Source organism: Plectropomus leopardus, chromosome 7, assembly GCF_008729295.1.
Source record: "Plectropomus leopardus isolate mb chromosome 7, YSFRI_Pleo_2.0, whole genome shotgun sequence".
Lineage (NCBI taxonomy): Eukaryota > Metazoa > Chordata > Actinopteri > Perciformes > Serranidae > Plectropomus > Plectropomus leopardus.
The window spans coordinates 32,896,643-32,911,343 of NC_056469.1; the positions used below are offsets into that span (position 1 = coordinate 32,896,643).

At 41.2% G+C, this 14,701-nt stretch overlaps 1 protein-coding gene across 2 annotated transcripts in view; it reads right to left on the reverse strand.

Annotated features, from left to right (window-relative positions):
- bmper (BMP binding endothelial regulator) overlaps nt 1–14,701 on the reverse strand; it is a 37,011-nt gene that overhangs the window by 13,912 nt on the left and 8,398 nt on the right. For both annotated transcript variants that reach the window (XM_042490158.1, XM_042490159.1), the window contains exons 2-5: nt 14,294–14,379; nt 3,252–3,351; nt 632–714; nt 83–173 (exon numbers count right to left, since the gene is read on the reverse strand). In XM_042490158.1, the coding sequence (XP_042346092.1) occupies nt 83–173; nt 632–714; nt 3,252–3,351; nt 14,294–14,379 (360 nt within the window). The remainder of the gene's footprint in view (nt 1–82; nt 174–631; nt 715–3,251; nt 3,352–14,293; nt 14,380–14,701) is intronic.

The following is a 14,701-nucleotide window of genomic DNA, read 5'->3' on the forward strand; positions in this document are numbered from 1 at the left end:
AATAAAATAATCTTCATTTTACAATTAACAATATGTAAACAGACAGAAACGTGACTGTGATTCAGACGGGGTCGGTACTCACTGGGGCAGGTGGGGCAGCACTTCTTGGGGTGGATTTTGGGGTTCTTGCAGTGGACGACACACTGAACGTCGGCCTCAGTGATGACACCTTCCTGTCACAACCAGCGAGGAAAAACTTTCTTCAGTTTGGACATTTGGAAGGTTTTAAATCTCGGTAAAATGACCGTCAAGCCTCTCGTCTTACATTTCTCTTTGTTTTCTCGCCTCTCTTTTCCTCCTCCTTTGATCACACTTTGTTTCTTGATCTTTCATTTCCATTTTTCTTGCTTCCTCACTGTCATTTTTCACACTGTTTATTCTGCTTTTTGCTGTATTTTAATGTTTCTTACTTTAACTTTGCTTCATTGCCAATTCCTCTCTGTCTTTTCATGTTCAGCCCATCTGTCTTCTACCTGTATCTTAACCCTTTCTTCTTTTCCATGCATCTTTCCTTCTTGCTTAGTTATTCTCTTCCATCCCTCCTTTCTCCCTCTGGTTTTTATGCACTCACGCACGCACGCACGCACGCACGCACGCACGCGCACACACACACACACACACACACACACACCTGGCAGCGTCTGGTTATGCAGGGTTTGGTGGAGGTGGTCCAGGATACAGAGCTGTTATAAGATCGTCCATCCAACATGCAGCCTGAGAGAGAAGAAAAGAGTCATAAACATTTTGTTTTTCTTCATTATTTGGGATGAAGAAATGTATTTATTTTTGTCTCTGTCAAGTTCAAATCAAGTTGTCAGTTGGACTTAAGTCAGACTGAAGTTAAAGGCTGCGGCTGAATATTTAAAAAAACAGTTTTCTTGGACTTGAATAGAAAACGCTGTGAGGTGAACAAAAGATCTGAAGGAGAATTCTTAGAGACTCAGGAAGAAACATCTGGCTGCACTGATAATGTGATCTGTATTTATGCAGCTTTATGTCTATCGCAGCCACCGCACTAGCCGTCATTGTTTCCAATCCAAGGCCATGTAGGCGTGTTGCCATAATGGAAAGGCGAGCCCCTAATACATGGGAGCTGATAGTCCACGATTTCACAGAGGAATTGTAGAATCAAGACTTCCAGATGATCTGCTCAACTTTCTCAGAGTTATGTGATGCAATAACAGCGCTTGTGGCTCCTGCACATACTGCTCACATACTGAGAGTGAGTTTTTTTTTAGATAAAAGAGTTTTTTTTAAATTGATGTGTTTCCATTGGACTAATTTTAAAATTTGTGCAATTTGAGGGTTAATTGAAACCCGCCTTCTGATCATGAACAGTCCAGTGTTTCTCATGCTGAAGGAGATTAAAAAAAGGAAGCATTTAAGCTCCTTTCTTTAGCATGTAGAGGATTCAGGCAGCTTTTATTATGATATTTCGTGTTATTTCACTCAGTGAGGAACCTTTGATCAGGCCGCGGCCTCAGTCTGACGTCCAGTCTGTGACTCCAAACCCAGCGAGCGTCCACTCAGCACGAAATAAAAAGCCTCTTCATTTCATCCCAGTTACAGTAAGAGGTCTCAGATCAATGTAATGAAACCTGATCACTGCCATTGATCTGTTTCTTCACTGTGACGGTGTATCAGTGCAGACGGAGCTCACATCTGACAGAAGATCCCACCGAGACTCGCGTCCTCTTCATCACCCCATACCACATCTTCCTCTCTCTGTCTGCTCTCCGTCACTGATCAGGGAGCTCATCAAGAAAAAGACTGTGTGGTGTTTTTACATCTTTTTAAATAAACTCATAGCCGAGTTTAACTCTTACATCATAAACTGTTTAATGACGGCAGTAAAGCAAATAAAGTGGTCCACTGCGGCTCCGAGTCTCTTTAAAATGAGTCGATGAGTTCATCAAAGTGAGAAAACAGCGATATGACATGTACGAGTTTGGGACTTTTCCAAAGCAGCGACACAGAGGGGTCCTAAATTTGGTCTCGGTGGCCATCAAGTCAACCGCATAATAGAAACTAACACAGGTTGTCGTGGCGACGAGGGGCTTTCCGAGTCCGAGTTGAGGTCGTTCCACCTCTCTTAACGAAGTGCTGCCTCGTAAAACTCCGAACCACAAACAAAAGGGCCGCGCCTCTGAAGAGGGATAGGTGTGTGTGTGTCTCTGTGAGTGTGTGTGTCTCTGTCTGTGTGTGTGTGTCTCTGTGAGTGTGTGTGTGTCTCTGTCTGTGTGTGTGTGTGTGTCTCTGTCTATGTGTGTGTCTATGTGCTTTCTCGAGATCACGGCTCATTTTTCTCATTCTCTCGGGAAAAAAAGCTGTTTTTTCTTGTGATGACAATAATTCATATCGTTATCACAAGAAAACGAAGCCTGTTTTCTCGAGATAACGACATAATTTTCTGTTGATTAAGAAAACAAACATCAGGCTGGTCACTGTGATGAGGAGGACCTGCCGTGCCGCCATCCCCATATAATGAGGTAAGTTAAGTCTATTTTTGCTTGTTTTGTGCTTCTGTAACTCTGAGGATACTACAGATGAATAAATAAACGAATAAATAAAATGTTTCAATGAGCGGAGCAGAAGAGGAGGAGGAGGAGATGAAGGTACGCTGAGGAAGTTCTGCCTCATAAAAGTTACTGTATTTCTGTGGCCTGTAAACCCAACAGTGAACCCTCCATCAGCCGCACCGTCTCCACACCCTGCAGCTCTGTGTGTGTGTGTGTGTGTGTGTGTGTGTGTGTGTGTGTGTGTGTGTGTGTGTGTGTGTGTGTGCGCGCCGTGCGCGCGTGAGAGAATATATGAGGTAAATAACGCAGTTTTGCTCCCACAGGTCATATTCAGGTCTGGCTGTTTAGGTACTGAGCATAAAGTGGTTCCTGAAGGGTGTGTGTGTGTGTGTGTGTGTGTGTGCGTGTGCGTACGTGTGTATGTGTGTGTAGAGAGAGAGGCTCTGGTTAGCATCTCGATGTTTTTTTAGCGGTGTGTTATTACTGTCTGCAGCTGCAGGTACAGTCGTCCTGTAATAAAGCGTCTCCGAACGCTGCTGTTGTCGCTGCGGCTGAATTATTGTGATAATAATAATAAGGAATTAACAAAGATGTCACACAAAGAGTTAATTTCCTCTCCTGAGCTCAATGTGAACAATCAGAGGACAACTCAGGATTTTCATGTAGTCTCCACAGTCCTGTCAATATAACTCTGTCCATCTGTCCAACTGTCCATCTGTCTGTCTGTCTTACCTTTACATCTCTCGCAGCAGGCTCCCGTCTGTTTCACCACCAGAGCACAGTCCTCTGACACCAGAGGACATTTCTCCTGTTTGCAGTCGGCCTTCCCCTCCTGCAGCACAGAGACAGAGACAGAGAGAGACATAAAGAGACACAGACAGAGGGGGCCATGAAGAGACAGAGACGGAAGCAGAGAGATAGAAAGAGACACAGACAGAAACAGAGACAGGGGCAGAGACAGAGACAGGGGGCAAAGACAGAGAGACACATAAAGAGAGAGAGACAGAGGCAGCGAGAGAGATGAAGAGACAGAGACAGAGAGACAGAGACAGGACAGAGACAGAGAGAGACATAAAGAAACAGAAACAGAGACATAGAAACAGAGACAGAGACAAAGACAGAGGCAGATAGAGACATAAAGAAGAGAGAGAGAGAGAGAGAGAGAGAGGCAGAGACATAAAGAAACAGAGACAGAGCGAGACAGAGACAGGGAGGACGGGAGGAGAGAGCAGACAGGTGAGTGTTTTATTGTTTGTTGTTAAAAATACTCAATTTTTACTTTTACTAACGGGAGTCAAACAGGAAGTTTTGAAGTTAAAAATATATAATCCAGTCTCAAAAATACTGTGATTTTATAAGATTTGGCTGAAATTTGCATGACAGCAACAAATGCAGTTTTGTTTTTGTTTTGTTATTTATAGATAATTGGACCTAGAATAAAATATCAGACAAATTATTTGACTCGATGAAAAGTCAGAAGATCAACAATTCATCCTGAGGGGAACATAAACATCTGTGCACAATTTCAGTCCAATCTTTCAATAATTGTTGAAATGTTTTAACTCGGCTGCAGAACGAATAAGCCAAAAAATGTTTACATGACAAGTTTTCACGTGCGCACCTTTCTGTGCTCCACCATCAGACTTCATCTCAGGTTCGGAGTTTGAGTTTTTTAAGCAGAAAGTGACTCAGTCTTCACAGCTGAGCTGTGAATTTTCACACCAACTCAACGAACCTCCCGTCAGCTCCAGAAACACGGCTCACTGTATCCGTCATCAGCGCTCACTGCACCATGACACTGCGCCTGTTTAATCCGCTTCACTTTCACACCCAACTTTTACTGCTGGTTTTATCCACATGCTCAGTGTGTGTGTGTGTGTGTGTGTGTGTTTTATTTTACACACTGTGAGGGTTTATAAAGTGGAGGCTGGCGGGGCCCGTGGCCCTGTGGCACTGCGGCAGGCGGCTCTAACGAGGACGGATCAAAGAGGGCGAAAATAAATCGGGGGCGGTTTAATATAGCAGCAGCGCTCCAACTAAACCCCAACCACAGCAAGGACAGATGATGTCATGACAGAGGCGGAGGGAGGAAGGACAGAGATGGAAACAGGGGACGCAGTAAGTTAAAGAAGCAGCAGACACAAAAAAAATTAGATAAATCTCCTTTTGCATATTCATGTTAACACGATGGAGGCAGTGGGAGAGGTTGTATCAGATTAAATGCCAATTTAACCCTTAAACACCTACATAAATATACATTTCACTGTGCTGCATTTAGACCACTTTCACAAGCATTTAAACCTCTGAAAATGGGTAGATTTCTTTCAAATAAACATAATGAGCAACTTGAAATGTCCCGTAAACTGTAAAAAATTAGTAAGGTGACAAGGAGGTAAAAGGTAAAAAACATTATTTAAAAAAATAGGAAAAAATGTCCAGAAAACTACAGATTTCAAAATGTGTTACTGAACAAAAATAAATAAGTAATACAATTTAATATTTTTTGCACTTTCTTGAGATTATTTCCTTTTTTGGGGGGTTGGCTTTTACTTTTTTTGTTTTGTTTTTTCAAAATTTGGGCAATTTCTCATTAAGCTGCTTCTTGGCCAACCCTGATTTTGAAAGAATTTAAAGTCCAGCCAATTTGCTAAACTTTCATTTATATACCTTAATTAATACTTATTTTAATTTAATGTATTTATTTTAAACTTTTTTTTAGTTATGTATTTATTTCTTTTTTGTAGTTATTTATTTATTACTTAATTATTCATTCATTTATCTCTCCCCCCTTCCTTCTCTCCAACACACAGACACAGGCAGAGACAGACACACACACACACACACACACACACACACACACACACACACACACACAAACACACACACACACACACACACACACACAGGGTTCATATTTGATGTTGTTAAGGATAATGGACATTTTTTTTAAAAATGAGGACTCCATCCCAGTCAATATGCGATTAATCTGAACTCGTTCCATATCGGATATCTTTGACGCTTGTGTGCTAAACCGCCCACAGGATCATGTGACCGCAGCAGCAGCATCATCATCATCATCTCACTGCTGCGTTCAACAAAACACCACTGAGATCAGAGTCTTTTCACGTGAACGGCACATCGCAGGAAAATTAAGCTGCAAAATGTTCCCTAACAGACAAAAAGAGCAGCTGGTAAAAAAAGAGTCACGTGCATTTCATCTTTGAGCAGCAAATGCTGCAAACAATTCAAAGGGGCGAACGTTTCGGAGTCAAAACTCTGACAAAGACGAAGTGCACGCTGAAAAATTTGTGGTTTGCACATTTTTAAGTGAATCTCGTGCTTCTGTATTTTTTTGGATGCAGTCTTTGTGAATTGTTTCTTGTTATTCGTTCAGTCTGCGAGCACTGACCTTCGCCTGTGATGGGGCTGAAACGCAAGAGATTCCCTCAACTCTCAAAATTTAGTTTTATTGTTAAAGGTGCTTTGGGAGTTTTAGCTCCTAAACTACCATCATTTAAACATCTAGTCCTAAAAATGTACTTTTTTGCTGACAACCGTGCTCTGTATTTTAAATCTTTTAGGAGGTTTGATTGTGTTGAGAGCAGCTCGTCTTCATCAGTAAAACTTCATCATCAAGCTGCAGTAATGCAGTTTCCATGATCTGTAAAACCTCTCCTGTTATCACCTCATAACGATGATGTCACAAAAATCAATACACACGACGTCCAAGATGCTGAGCCAAAAAAACACACGCGTGATGAAGGAGTCTACTGACAAAAACGCCTTTCCTACGCGTCACAGGAGTAAATCATTCTGCAGAACAGCAGCAGCTTCAGTCAGCTGAGATTTCTGTTAAAAGGACACAAAAAAACACCAGAATGGTCCTTTAAAGAGCTGAGGACAATTAGGTCGTCATGGTCATGTCCGGTTAACCATTTGCACAAAGTGGTGTTAGTACATGTGACCCCCCCACCACCACACCCTCCCCCCTCTTGTACCGGGGTCAAAGGTCACAACGGGTCACCACGCCTTATAAACACTCAACATACCAACGCGGCACCAAGGCCGGTCGACTGGACGGCTTTCTGTCGCCGAGGGTGATGACCCCGCCGACACACACACACACACACACACACACACACACACACACACACAGTGGGATAAAGCCTCGGTATGCTCACAAGTGTGTGTGTCAGAGAGGGAAAGTGTTTATGCGTCTGTGTGTTTATAAGCTACTGTGTGCAGATACGAGGATTTCAGCGTGAATTACACTTTTGGGTTCGATCAGAGACGTCCAGACTCCACATTCAGAGAGTTTTTATTGTTATTACATTTTTTTGAGGCAGCTTTCCTGATTATCTTTTAGAATAAACTGTCAGAAGTTGAAATGGCCACAGTGTGTGTCGGACAGAGGGGATTTGAGGACACGGGGCTTAACTTGGACGTGTAGGTAAAACCTGCAGGCCTGTGTGTATGGAAGGCATGTTTTCTTTAAAAAAAAAATACTGGGAATTGTTTTTTTTGTCCATTTTTGGTTTTTTTTTTTTTGGCAATCTTTAAAACATTGTGTTTTGTCTTTAAAAGTTTGGGTGATTGTTTTTTAGAAACTTACCTTTCACACCCTATATATGTATGTATGAATGTATGTATGAAATGTACCACAAATTGCAAAAAATAAGTACATTGAGAAAATTATTTTAAAATAGCTAAGGAAAAATGTCTGGAGAAAAAAGAAAAAAGCAAGGGAAAAATTACTTTATTATTAATTATTATTGATTTTTTAGCATTTGTTTCAGGTCTTTTCTTTAACTTTCTTTTTTTTCATTTTTTATGTAATTCTCATGTACTTTTTGCTTGTTTCTTCCTAATTTTGTGTATTTTATTCTTTATTTGTTCATCGCTTTCTTCCTGTGTTTTTGAAAGAGGGTTAAATGGTCTTTTCTTCTTCAGTGGATCAGTTATTTGTGCGGCGGTTGTTGCGTTCTGCCACTAGGAGGCGACAGTGTTCAGTAGTTCTCCTCATCATTTTCTTCTTCACTGCTTCTCCTCATCATCACCTCCTGCTCCCCTCTTTCTCCCATCATCCATCACTTTCTCTCCCTCCACTGCATCTTTTCTCCTGTTTTCTTTCTTTTGTCCAATTTAAATGTACTGCCTTAATATCACAAACATCCTCTGAACTTTGTTTTTCAGTTTATTTATTTATTATTTTTATCATTATGTTTTTTTTTGTTTCATTTTGAAGCAATTTTCCTGATTATATTTTTGAAATAAAGTTGATATGACCACAGTGTGTGCCGTACAGGGGGGTTTCTAGGATCTGAGGACACTGGAGGCTTAGCCTGGACTTATGTAGGAAAAAACTATTTCCCCCCTTTTTTTTTTTTTTTTTTTAACTTTTTCCTTTAAATTTTTTTGTGATTTTAAAAATCTTTTGGCAGTCTTCGCTCCTCCTCCTGGTCTACCTTCATGCTGTTTGTGTGTCAGGGTGAAGGATGGAGAGATCAGTCAGCGTCTGTCAGCGCAGGAGAGGAGCTCTCAACTAAAAGGCCCACTTAAGCCCTTGGACATCAACCTCCCTCAAACCTTAACCCCCTTTTGCCACCATGACCTTTAACCTTTCACCCTTCATCCTAAACAAACAGGTCGCGACCCCCCGTCGGAGAGCAGGAGCCATAGTAGCTTAGAGACGAGCCGGGCGAAAGGGAAACGCCGCTGGGAACCGAAAATTGTTTCAACAGGTCGATTTTTAAGAAAGTTGAAAGTCTGTGCGTTTTTTTCTGAAGCAAAATAAGAACGTCGCCCCCCGGTGGTCGGAGGAGAAGACAACTCACAAACACGAAGGCAGCAAATATAGTTTGGACAAACATAAAAAATACACTTTGGTCTCTTTAAATCCAGGAGCTGGCCGCACGCAACACCGTCAGTTTGCAATTTCGTGCAATTCGCGGGACATTTCTTGCCAAGATGCTCTCTGTCTTTTTCCTCATGCTTTTAAAGAAATCAAAGCAATTTGCTTAAAATCTGAAGGGTTAAATAGCAAAAAAAACAGGGTTTTTTTGAGTACTGTAAGTGCAAACATCTGAAGTAAAGCAAAGAACCAAGCTGTTGGAATTGGCAAAAGTTACAAAAAAAATTACCTGCAAATGAGCAAAAGAAAAAGAAAGAAAACAAGAAAATGACCCCCCTAAAATTTCTGAAAGTTGGGAAAAAAATCTTATTTTTTCTGTAATGAATTAACATGATTTAATTGCGTACGAATAAATTAATTGTAAATATGTTTTTCTGGACATTTTCCCCTAGTTCTGTGATCATTCTCTAATAATCCACCTTGTTCTTAAAACTAATTTTCAGGTCATTTTTTTGTCAGCTTTTACTTATCTCTTGCTGTTTGTGGTACATTTCTTGCCAAGTTGTTCACTGCCTTTAACCCCGTGTTTCCAAGTGAAATTAAAGCAATTTGCTTCAAAGGGTTAAAGTCTGAATAAGGATTTACTTACAATGAACATGTCCTGAAAAGAGACGACCAGGAGAACCCGATAGATATGCTTTTTAATTTTATACTATTGATTTGACTTAAATTATTTTTTGTTTCAGTTTCCTCCCACAGCTGATGTTTTCTGTTTGCTGTTATTTGTGGATCAATTGAAATGTGATCAATAACTCAAGTTTGAGTGATACTTTTGATGTTTCAAACAGAGCAGATCAGGTCTTGGTTCGGTGTTATCGGGTGGTTATCAGGTGGTTATGTGGTGGTTATCGGGTGGTTATCGGGTGATTATCGGGTCGCCTCTCATGTATCGATCAGCTTCTGTTTGAGTTGAGAGACTGACAGGAAACAACCTTTGACCTTTTCCTCTGTGATCGATCTCAGCTGCTGAGTGTTAAACTTTTCTGTGTTCTGCATCTGGAATGTTTGTTTGATCGATTAATGAGCCGCCGTGACCTTTGACCTCTTTCCTCACTGTCAGGCGCTGCTTTCAATGCTGGAAACTTCTGATATTAAAACTCATAATAAATCCAGTCAAAATTAACATGCCACTTGTGTCCAATGCAAATAAAATATCACCAAAGTACTTTGAGGTTGAGTTCCAGGTGCAGCGACTCAACAATATTTGATATATATATATATATCAATATATCAGACGTGTGGATGAAAGTAGGAAGTGTTGCGCTTTAAAAACACTGTATTTCACATATTAAACATTTTGAAGTCATGACTTCAAGACCACAGTACTAAAACTTTCCTATTAATATGGACTTTAAAACTGAAAAACTGATTTGAAATGCAAAACAATGAAATTTTAAACGTGATCAAAACTTTCATTAGAAAATTCTACATTTGATGAGCCTATTTTAAACAGAATCATAATCGAGACATGTCACATGTGACACGTTCTCACTCTGAACTCGTCACATGTGCCGCTCTGTCAGCGACCTTCCGCGTCTACTTATGCCGTTTTAGGTGTCCTTGTGCATCAGCTGTTTTTACACACCGTGATGTCAACAAATGGACGTGGTGAGATGACGCAGCATCATCACAGTGGTTAGGTTTATGCAAAACAGGCACATGGTAAGGTGTAGAAAAAACCCCACACACATCCACACGTGAAGCGAGCCCTGGACTCCCCCACAAAATTTGGTGGTTTTGTGCCCATCTACCTCTCCGCCCGTCCTATAAGGGCACTCATGCTCCTTATATTAGGCTGTTATCAGCACCGTTATTACCTGACGCTGTTCTTCAGCGTTTCAGGTGCACATGGCCAGTTTCATCCAACCGAGATGTTAAGTAATGCCACCTGTGCACGTTGCATGTGGACATGCCTGGTGCCATCCACCCGTCCGCCATTGTATGATAAAAACGGCGTTCTCATCTGATGCTGCTTGAGCATGTTTCACGTGGAGGTAGGTGAAACTTGAACTTGAAACTTCCTTTGCATCCTGAGCAAAAAGGTTTAATTGTCTTTAAAAACATGGGAAAAGGCAATGAGCAAATTGCAAGAAATCAGTAAAACTTGACAAGAAAACAACCTGAAGATTAATGTTTAAAAAAGGAGGAACAAAGAGACGTACGAGGTGGCTTTTGGCGTCACACTTGTACGCCGAAAGCACTGACGGAGCGGCACTATTTGACGAGTTCGGCGTTAGAACGGGCTGTCACACGCCTGCATGAAGATAATCCCAATTATTATCAGCATGTTTAATATATTTATTTTCAGTCTTTTTTAGCGAATACACGACGTCCTTCTACAAAAACAGCTGATCTGAAACTGAGCACAGACTCCAGCTGAGAGGAAACAAACTGCAGACTTTCACAGGTTTTCGCTGCTCGTGAGAGAAAATCTGAACGACAACGAGTGACGGAGTGAAAAGGAGGAGGCGGCGTCAGGGCGAGCGAGGGGAGGAAGAGCCGATGAGAGAGTGGAAAAAGACACAGAGATGGACAGACAGATAGAGGAGAACGATGAAGAGCGTGACGGAGATGGCCCGACTCCCTCCCAAGATAACGGATCGTCAATGGCGACCGGCCTGTCAGTCAGTCTGTCAGCCACATCCACTCCTGGCCCCATTACAGCGCCCGGGCCTCACCCCGACCCACACAATGGCTCTTCTGTACGTGTGTGTGTGTGTGTGTGTGTGTGTGTGTGTGTGTGTGTGTATGTGTGTGTGTGTGTCTACCCACGGAGCCATTAGCAGGTACTCCGGACCAACTGGAGAGCCAAACCCCCGACCCCTCCATGAGTGAGTGACACTGGAGCCCTGATGGCTCCCCAACCCCCTAAAGACGAATGGCAGTCACACAGGAGGATGAAGGAAGTGGAGTCACTTAGAAACGCTCGTTTTACCAAAAGTTTGGTTTCACCTGACTTTAACCCGGATGATACCAAAGATCAAAATGTTTCCTCTTGCTGCACGAAACTGTTACTGTCTGTCTACTGACAGACGGTAAAGAGAAAGAAAAGCCATAGTTTCTGCTTCTTATACTGCAAATTAACCTGTCTATATAGGTAAAATAATAATAATAAAAATAATAATAATAGAAATATTGCCCAAAAAATAAAAAATATATAATAATAATTATAAATAATAATAATAATAATAATAATAATAATAATAAAATTCCAGCATTTTTCAAGCACCAAAAATATTGGGGATTTTTTTCTTACCGCACTTGCTGGCCATTTTTAAACATATAAGATCCAAACTCTATCCAAAATAATTTTAGCATCCCACATCATGTATTCAAGGATTGTGGGGAAATTTGAAAATCCATTGATAATTTCTGGTTGTGATAAATAATGTATTTATGGAATTTTTTAAAGTAAACATGCCTTTCAAAAAAAAAATCAACTTAAAAAAGTCACCAAAAAAATCAAGTCATTAAACAAAACATGCTTTCCAGACCTGTTTTCTTGACAAATAAAATAAAATAATATAAAATTAAACAAAATAAAAACTCAAAATCAACCACCACAGGCAAATGTGGTGACCAAAGTGGGAGCTGATATCTGAATGACACGAGTTTGTGCTTGAAGCCAAATTTAAAAAAAGCCATGAATGTTAGTTGAAAATGGTTTTAGGAGATAAAGAAAGACTAAATTCAATAAAGACTGAGCCCTGAATGCATGTCCATTTATGAGTGTGTGCATGTGTGTGCGTGTGTGTGTGTGTGTGTGTGTGTGTGTGTGTGTGTGTGTGTAGGGGAGGGTTAAAGCAGAGATGAAAGGCCGGCCATTGCCTGCTGATGACTGATAGCATTCAGCGGGGCTTTGGCTGATGTCTGCCTGATAACACAGAGGACGGCTCAGTCAGGCTGCAGGCCGAGGGAGCGACCAATCAGAGGATAACAAAAGCTTTAAAACAGCCAATCCGGAGCTGGGGTTTGGATACTGAAAGTTGTGCATGTACAAGGTGACATATAGTGTCGTATTATAAGGAAACGAGGCCAAGAGGAGGCGAGTAACGGCCTCGAGCGGTGATATTCATCCACCTGCTCCACTATTTTTATATCAGAAAACTTTGAGACTTAAATCATGACAAGTAACCACTGTCATCTTTAACGGCTGTAAAGCTGTAAAGCTCTCAGAAATGGAAAATAAAGGCACATTAACCCTTTGAAACCTGAATCGACATCAGTTTCTATATGTAATATATTTAAAGTTAATCACAATCACATTTTAGCACTGCCAAAAATCATGGGCTCATCAATCATGGGTTTGAAGGGCAGGTTTTCTTTGAAAATTATTGGTAAAATAACTACAAAATGTGGCTATTTAAAGCTGTATAATAAAGTGCTTAATAAACTAGCTGACATGCCTCATGGGCAGACATGAAGGGAGACAAGGAACCCTAACCCAAAAATAAACAAAAAACAACCAAAATGTTGTCACACGTCGACACACATTAGAGCAACGTTATGTCGTCAGCTACAAAAACTAAACATGGTCATTGTTTATATTATACACAACACATTTCCATGACTTTTCCAAAACTTTCATTGATTTTTTTACTGGTTTCATTACTTTTCCAGGTTTTCCATGACCGTGGGAACCCTGATAAACCAAAGATGCAAAAAAAAAAAAAAACACAGACAAGAACTTGGACTTGTGTACACACACACACACACACACACACACACACACACACACACACACACACACACACACACACACACACACACACACACACGGTGCAGCCTAAAGCTCAGCTCCGCGTGCTTCCTGCAGGCTAAACTCTGGTCATGTGACGCCTTTTAAAAAACCAAAACCTCTCTTTCAGCCGCTGCAGAGGCAGTGACACAGAAAAGCCTTGTTGGTTCATTCTCATCCCCTAAAACAAAGAGCTCTACAGCGGTTATGGGGGGGGGGGGGCTGCGGGGGTCAGGGGTCAAAGAGCACATGTTCCAGGAAAGAGTCGTCCCTTAACATTTTGTAGGCCGGTTTTAACAGCCGGGCCGAGCAAAGACAGCGTGACGACAGGCATGTCTGTTAAAACAAACAATCCTCACTTCACGTTTCACCAAAAGTTTGCTGTAAATCCTCAGAAAACAGTTAAAGAGTCGGATTATAAAGTGTCTTCCTGCTCTCGCAAACCACTTAAAAAAACCCTGCTAGCATGACTTCATGAGCCACAAAACATTCTCAGAAGACATTTTTGACCCCTTTTCTACTTTTTTATTTAAAAAGTTCTGCAAATACCCTGAAATCAAACAGTCCACACGTCTCACTCAGCGTCGCCCCCCTAAAAAGTTGCGTCTCAAAGTTGCTGTGTTACAAACAAAAACAATCCCCGCTTCAAGTTTCACCAACAGTTTACTGTAAAAAACCTCAGAAAACAGGAGTCTGAATATAAAGTCTCCGCCTGCTCTCGCAAATCACTTAAAAAAAGACAAAGTTGCCAATGTTATCCTAGTCATGTTGATAAAAAGCTGACTCATAGATCTTATAGATATCAGCTCTGTTTTACTGAAAAAGTTCTGTAACTTCTGTAAACAGTCCACACGTCACGTCTCACCAAACATCCCGCCACAACCTTGCATCTCAAAGTCCTGTCGCTGTGTCACAAACCTTTCACAACCCTCGGATAAGAAAACGCCACACAAAGCTCAATAATCAGCTTTACAAATATCACTATCAGCGCTGTAAGAGGTCGTTTTTATCAGCTCGAGTGGAAAACCTGAAGCAGCAGTTACACGTAAAGGTGGCGAGAACAAACAGCCGGCGGTGACTCATCGGCTCTGCAACACGTCAGAAAGTGAGGCGAGTTGTTCCTACCAGACACACGCAGGTGATGCAGGGGTTGTCGGTGATGTTGGGGATGTGGAGGACCTCGCCTTCGTTCTCGCAGCTGGCCTCGGTACCTGTGGAGGACGGCAGGAAGGAGACAGAGGTGAGACGCAGGCTGAGGGCGGGGGCTGGACTTCTGACTGTGACCAGCTGTCCTGAATCACCTGTCGGGACCACTTGACATCACACAGTCCCAAGGTTATATAAACTACATAAACTATATAACTATATACTATCAACTTGGCAAGAAATGTTCCTGAAATAGCAAAAAAAAACTAACAATTACCCTGAGGGATTATAGATTCATTTTTTAAATTATAATTTATATTAATTTTTATAATATATTTTTTTTTAAATAATATTTTTTTAGATTTTTTTTTTTTTCTCCCTTTTTTT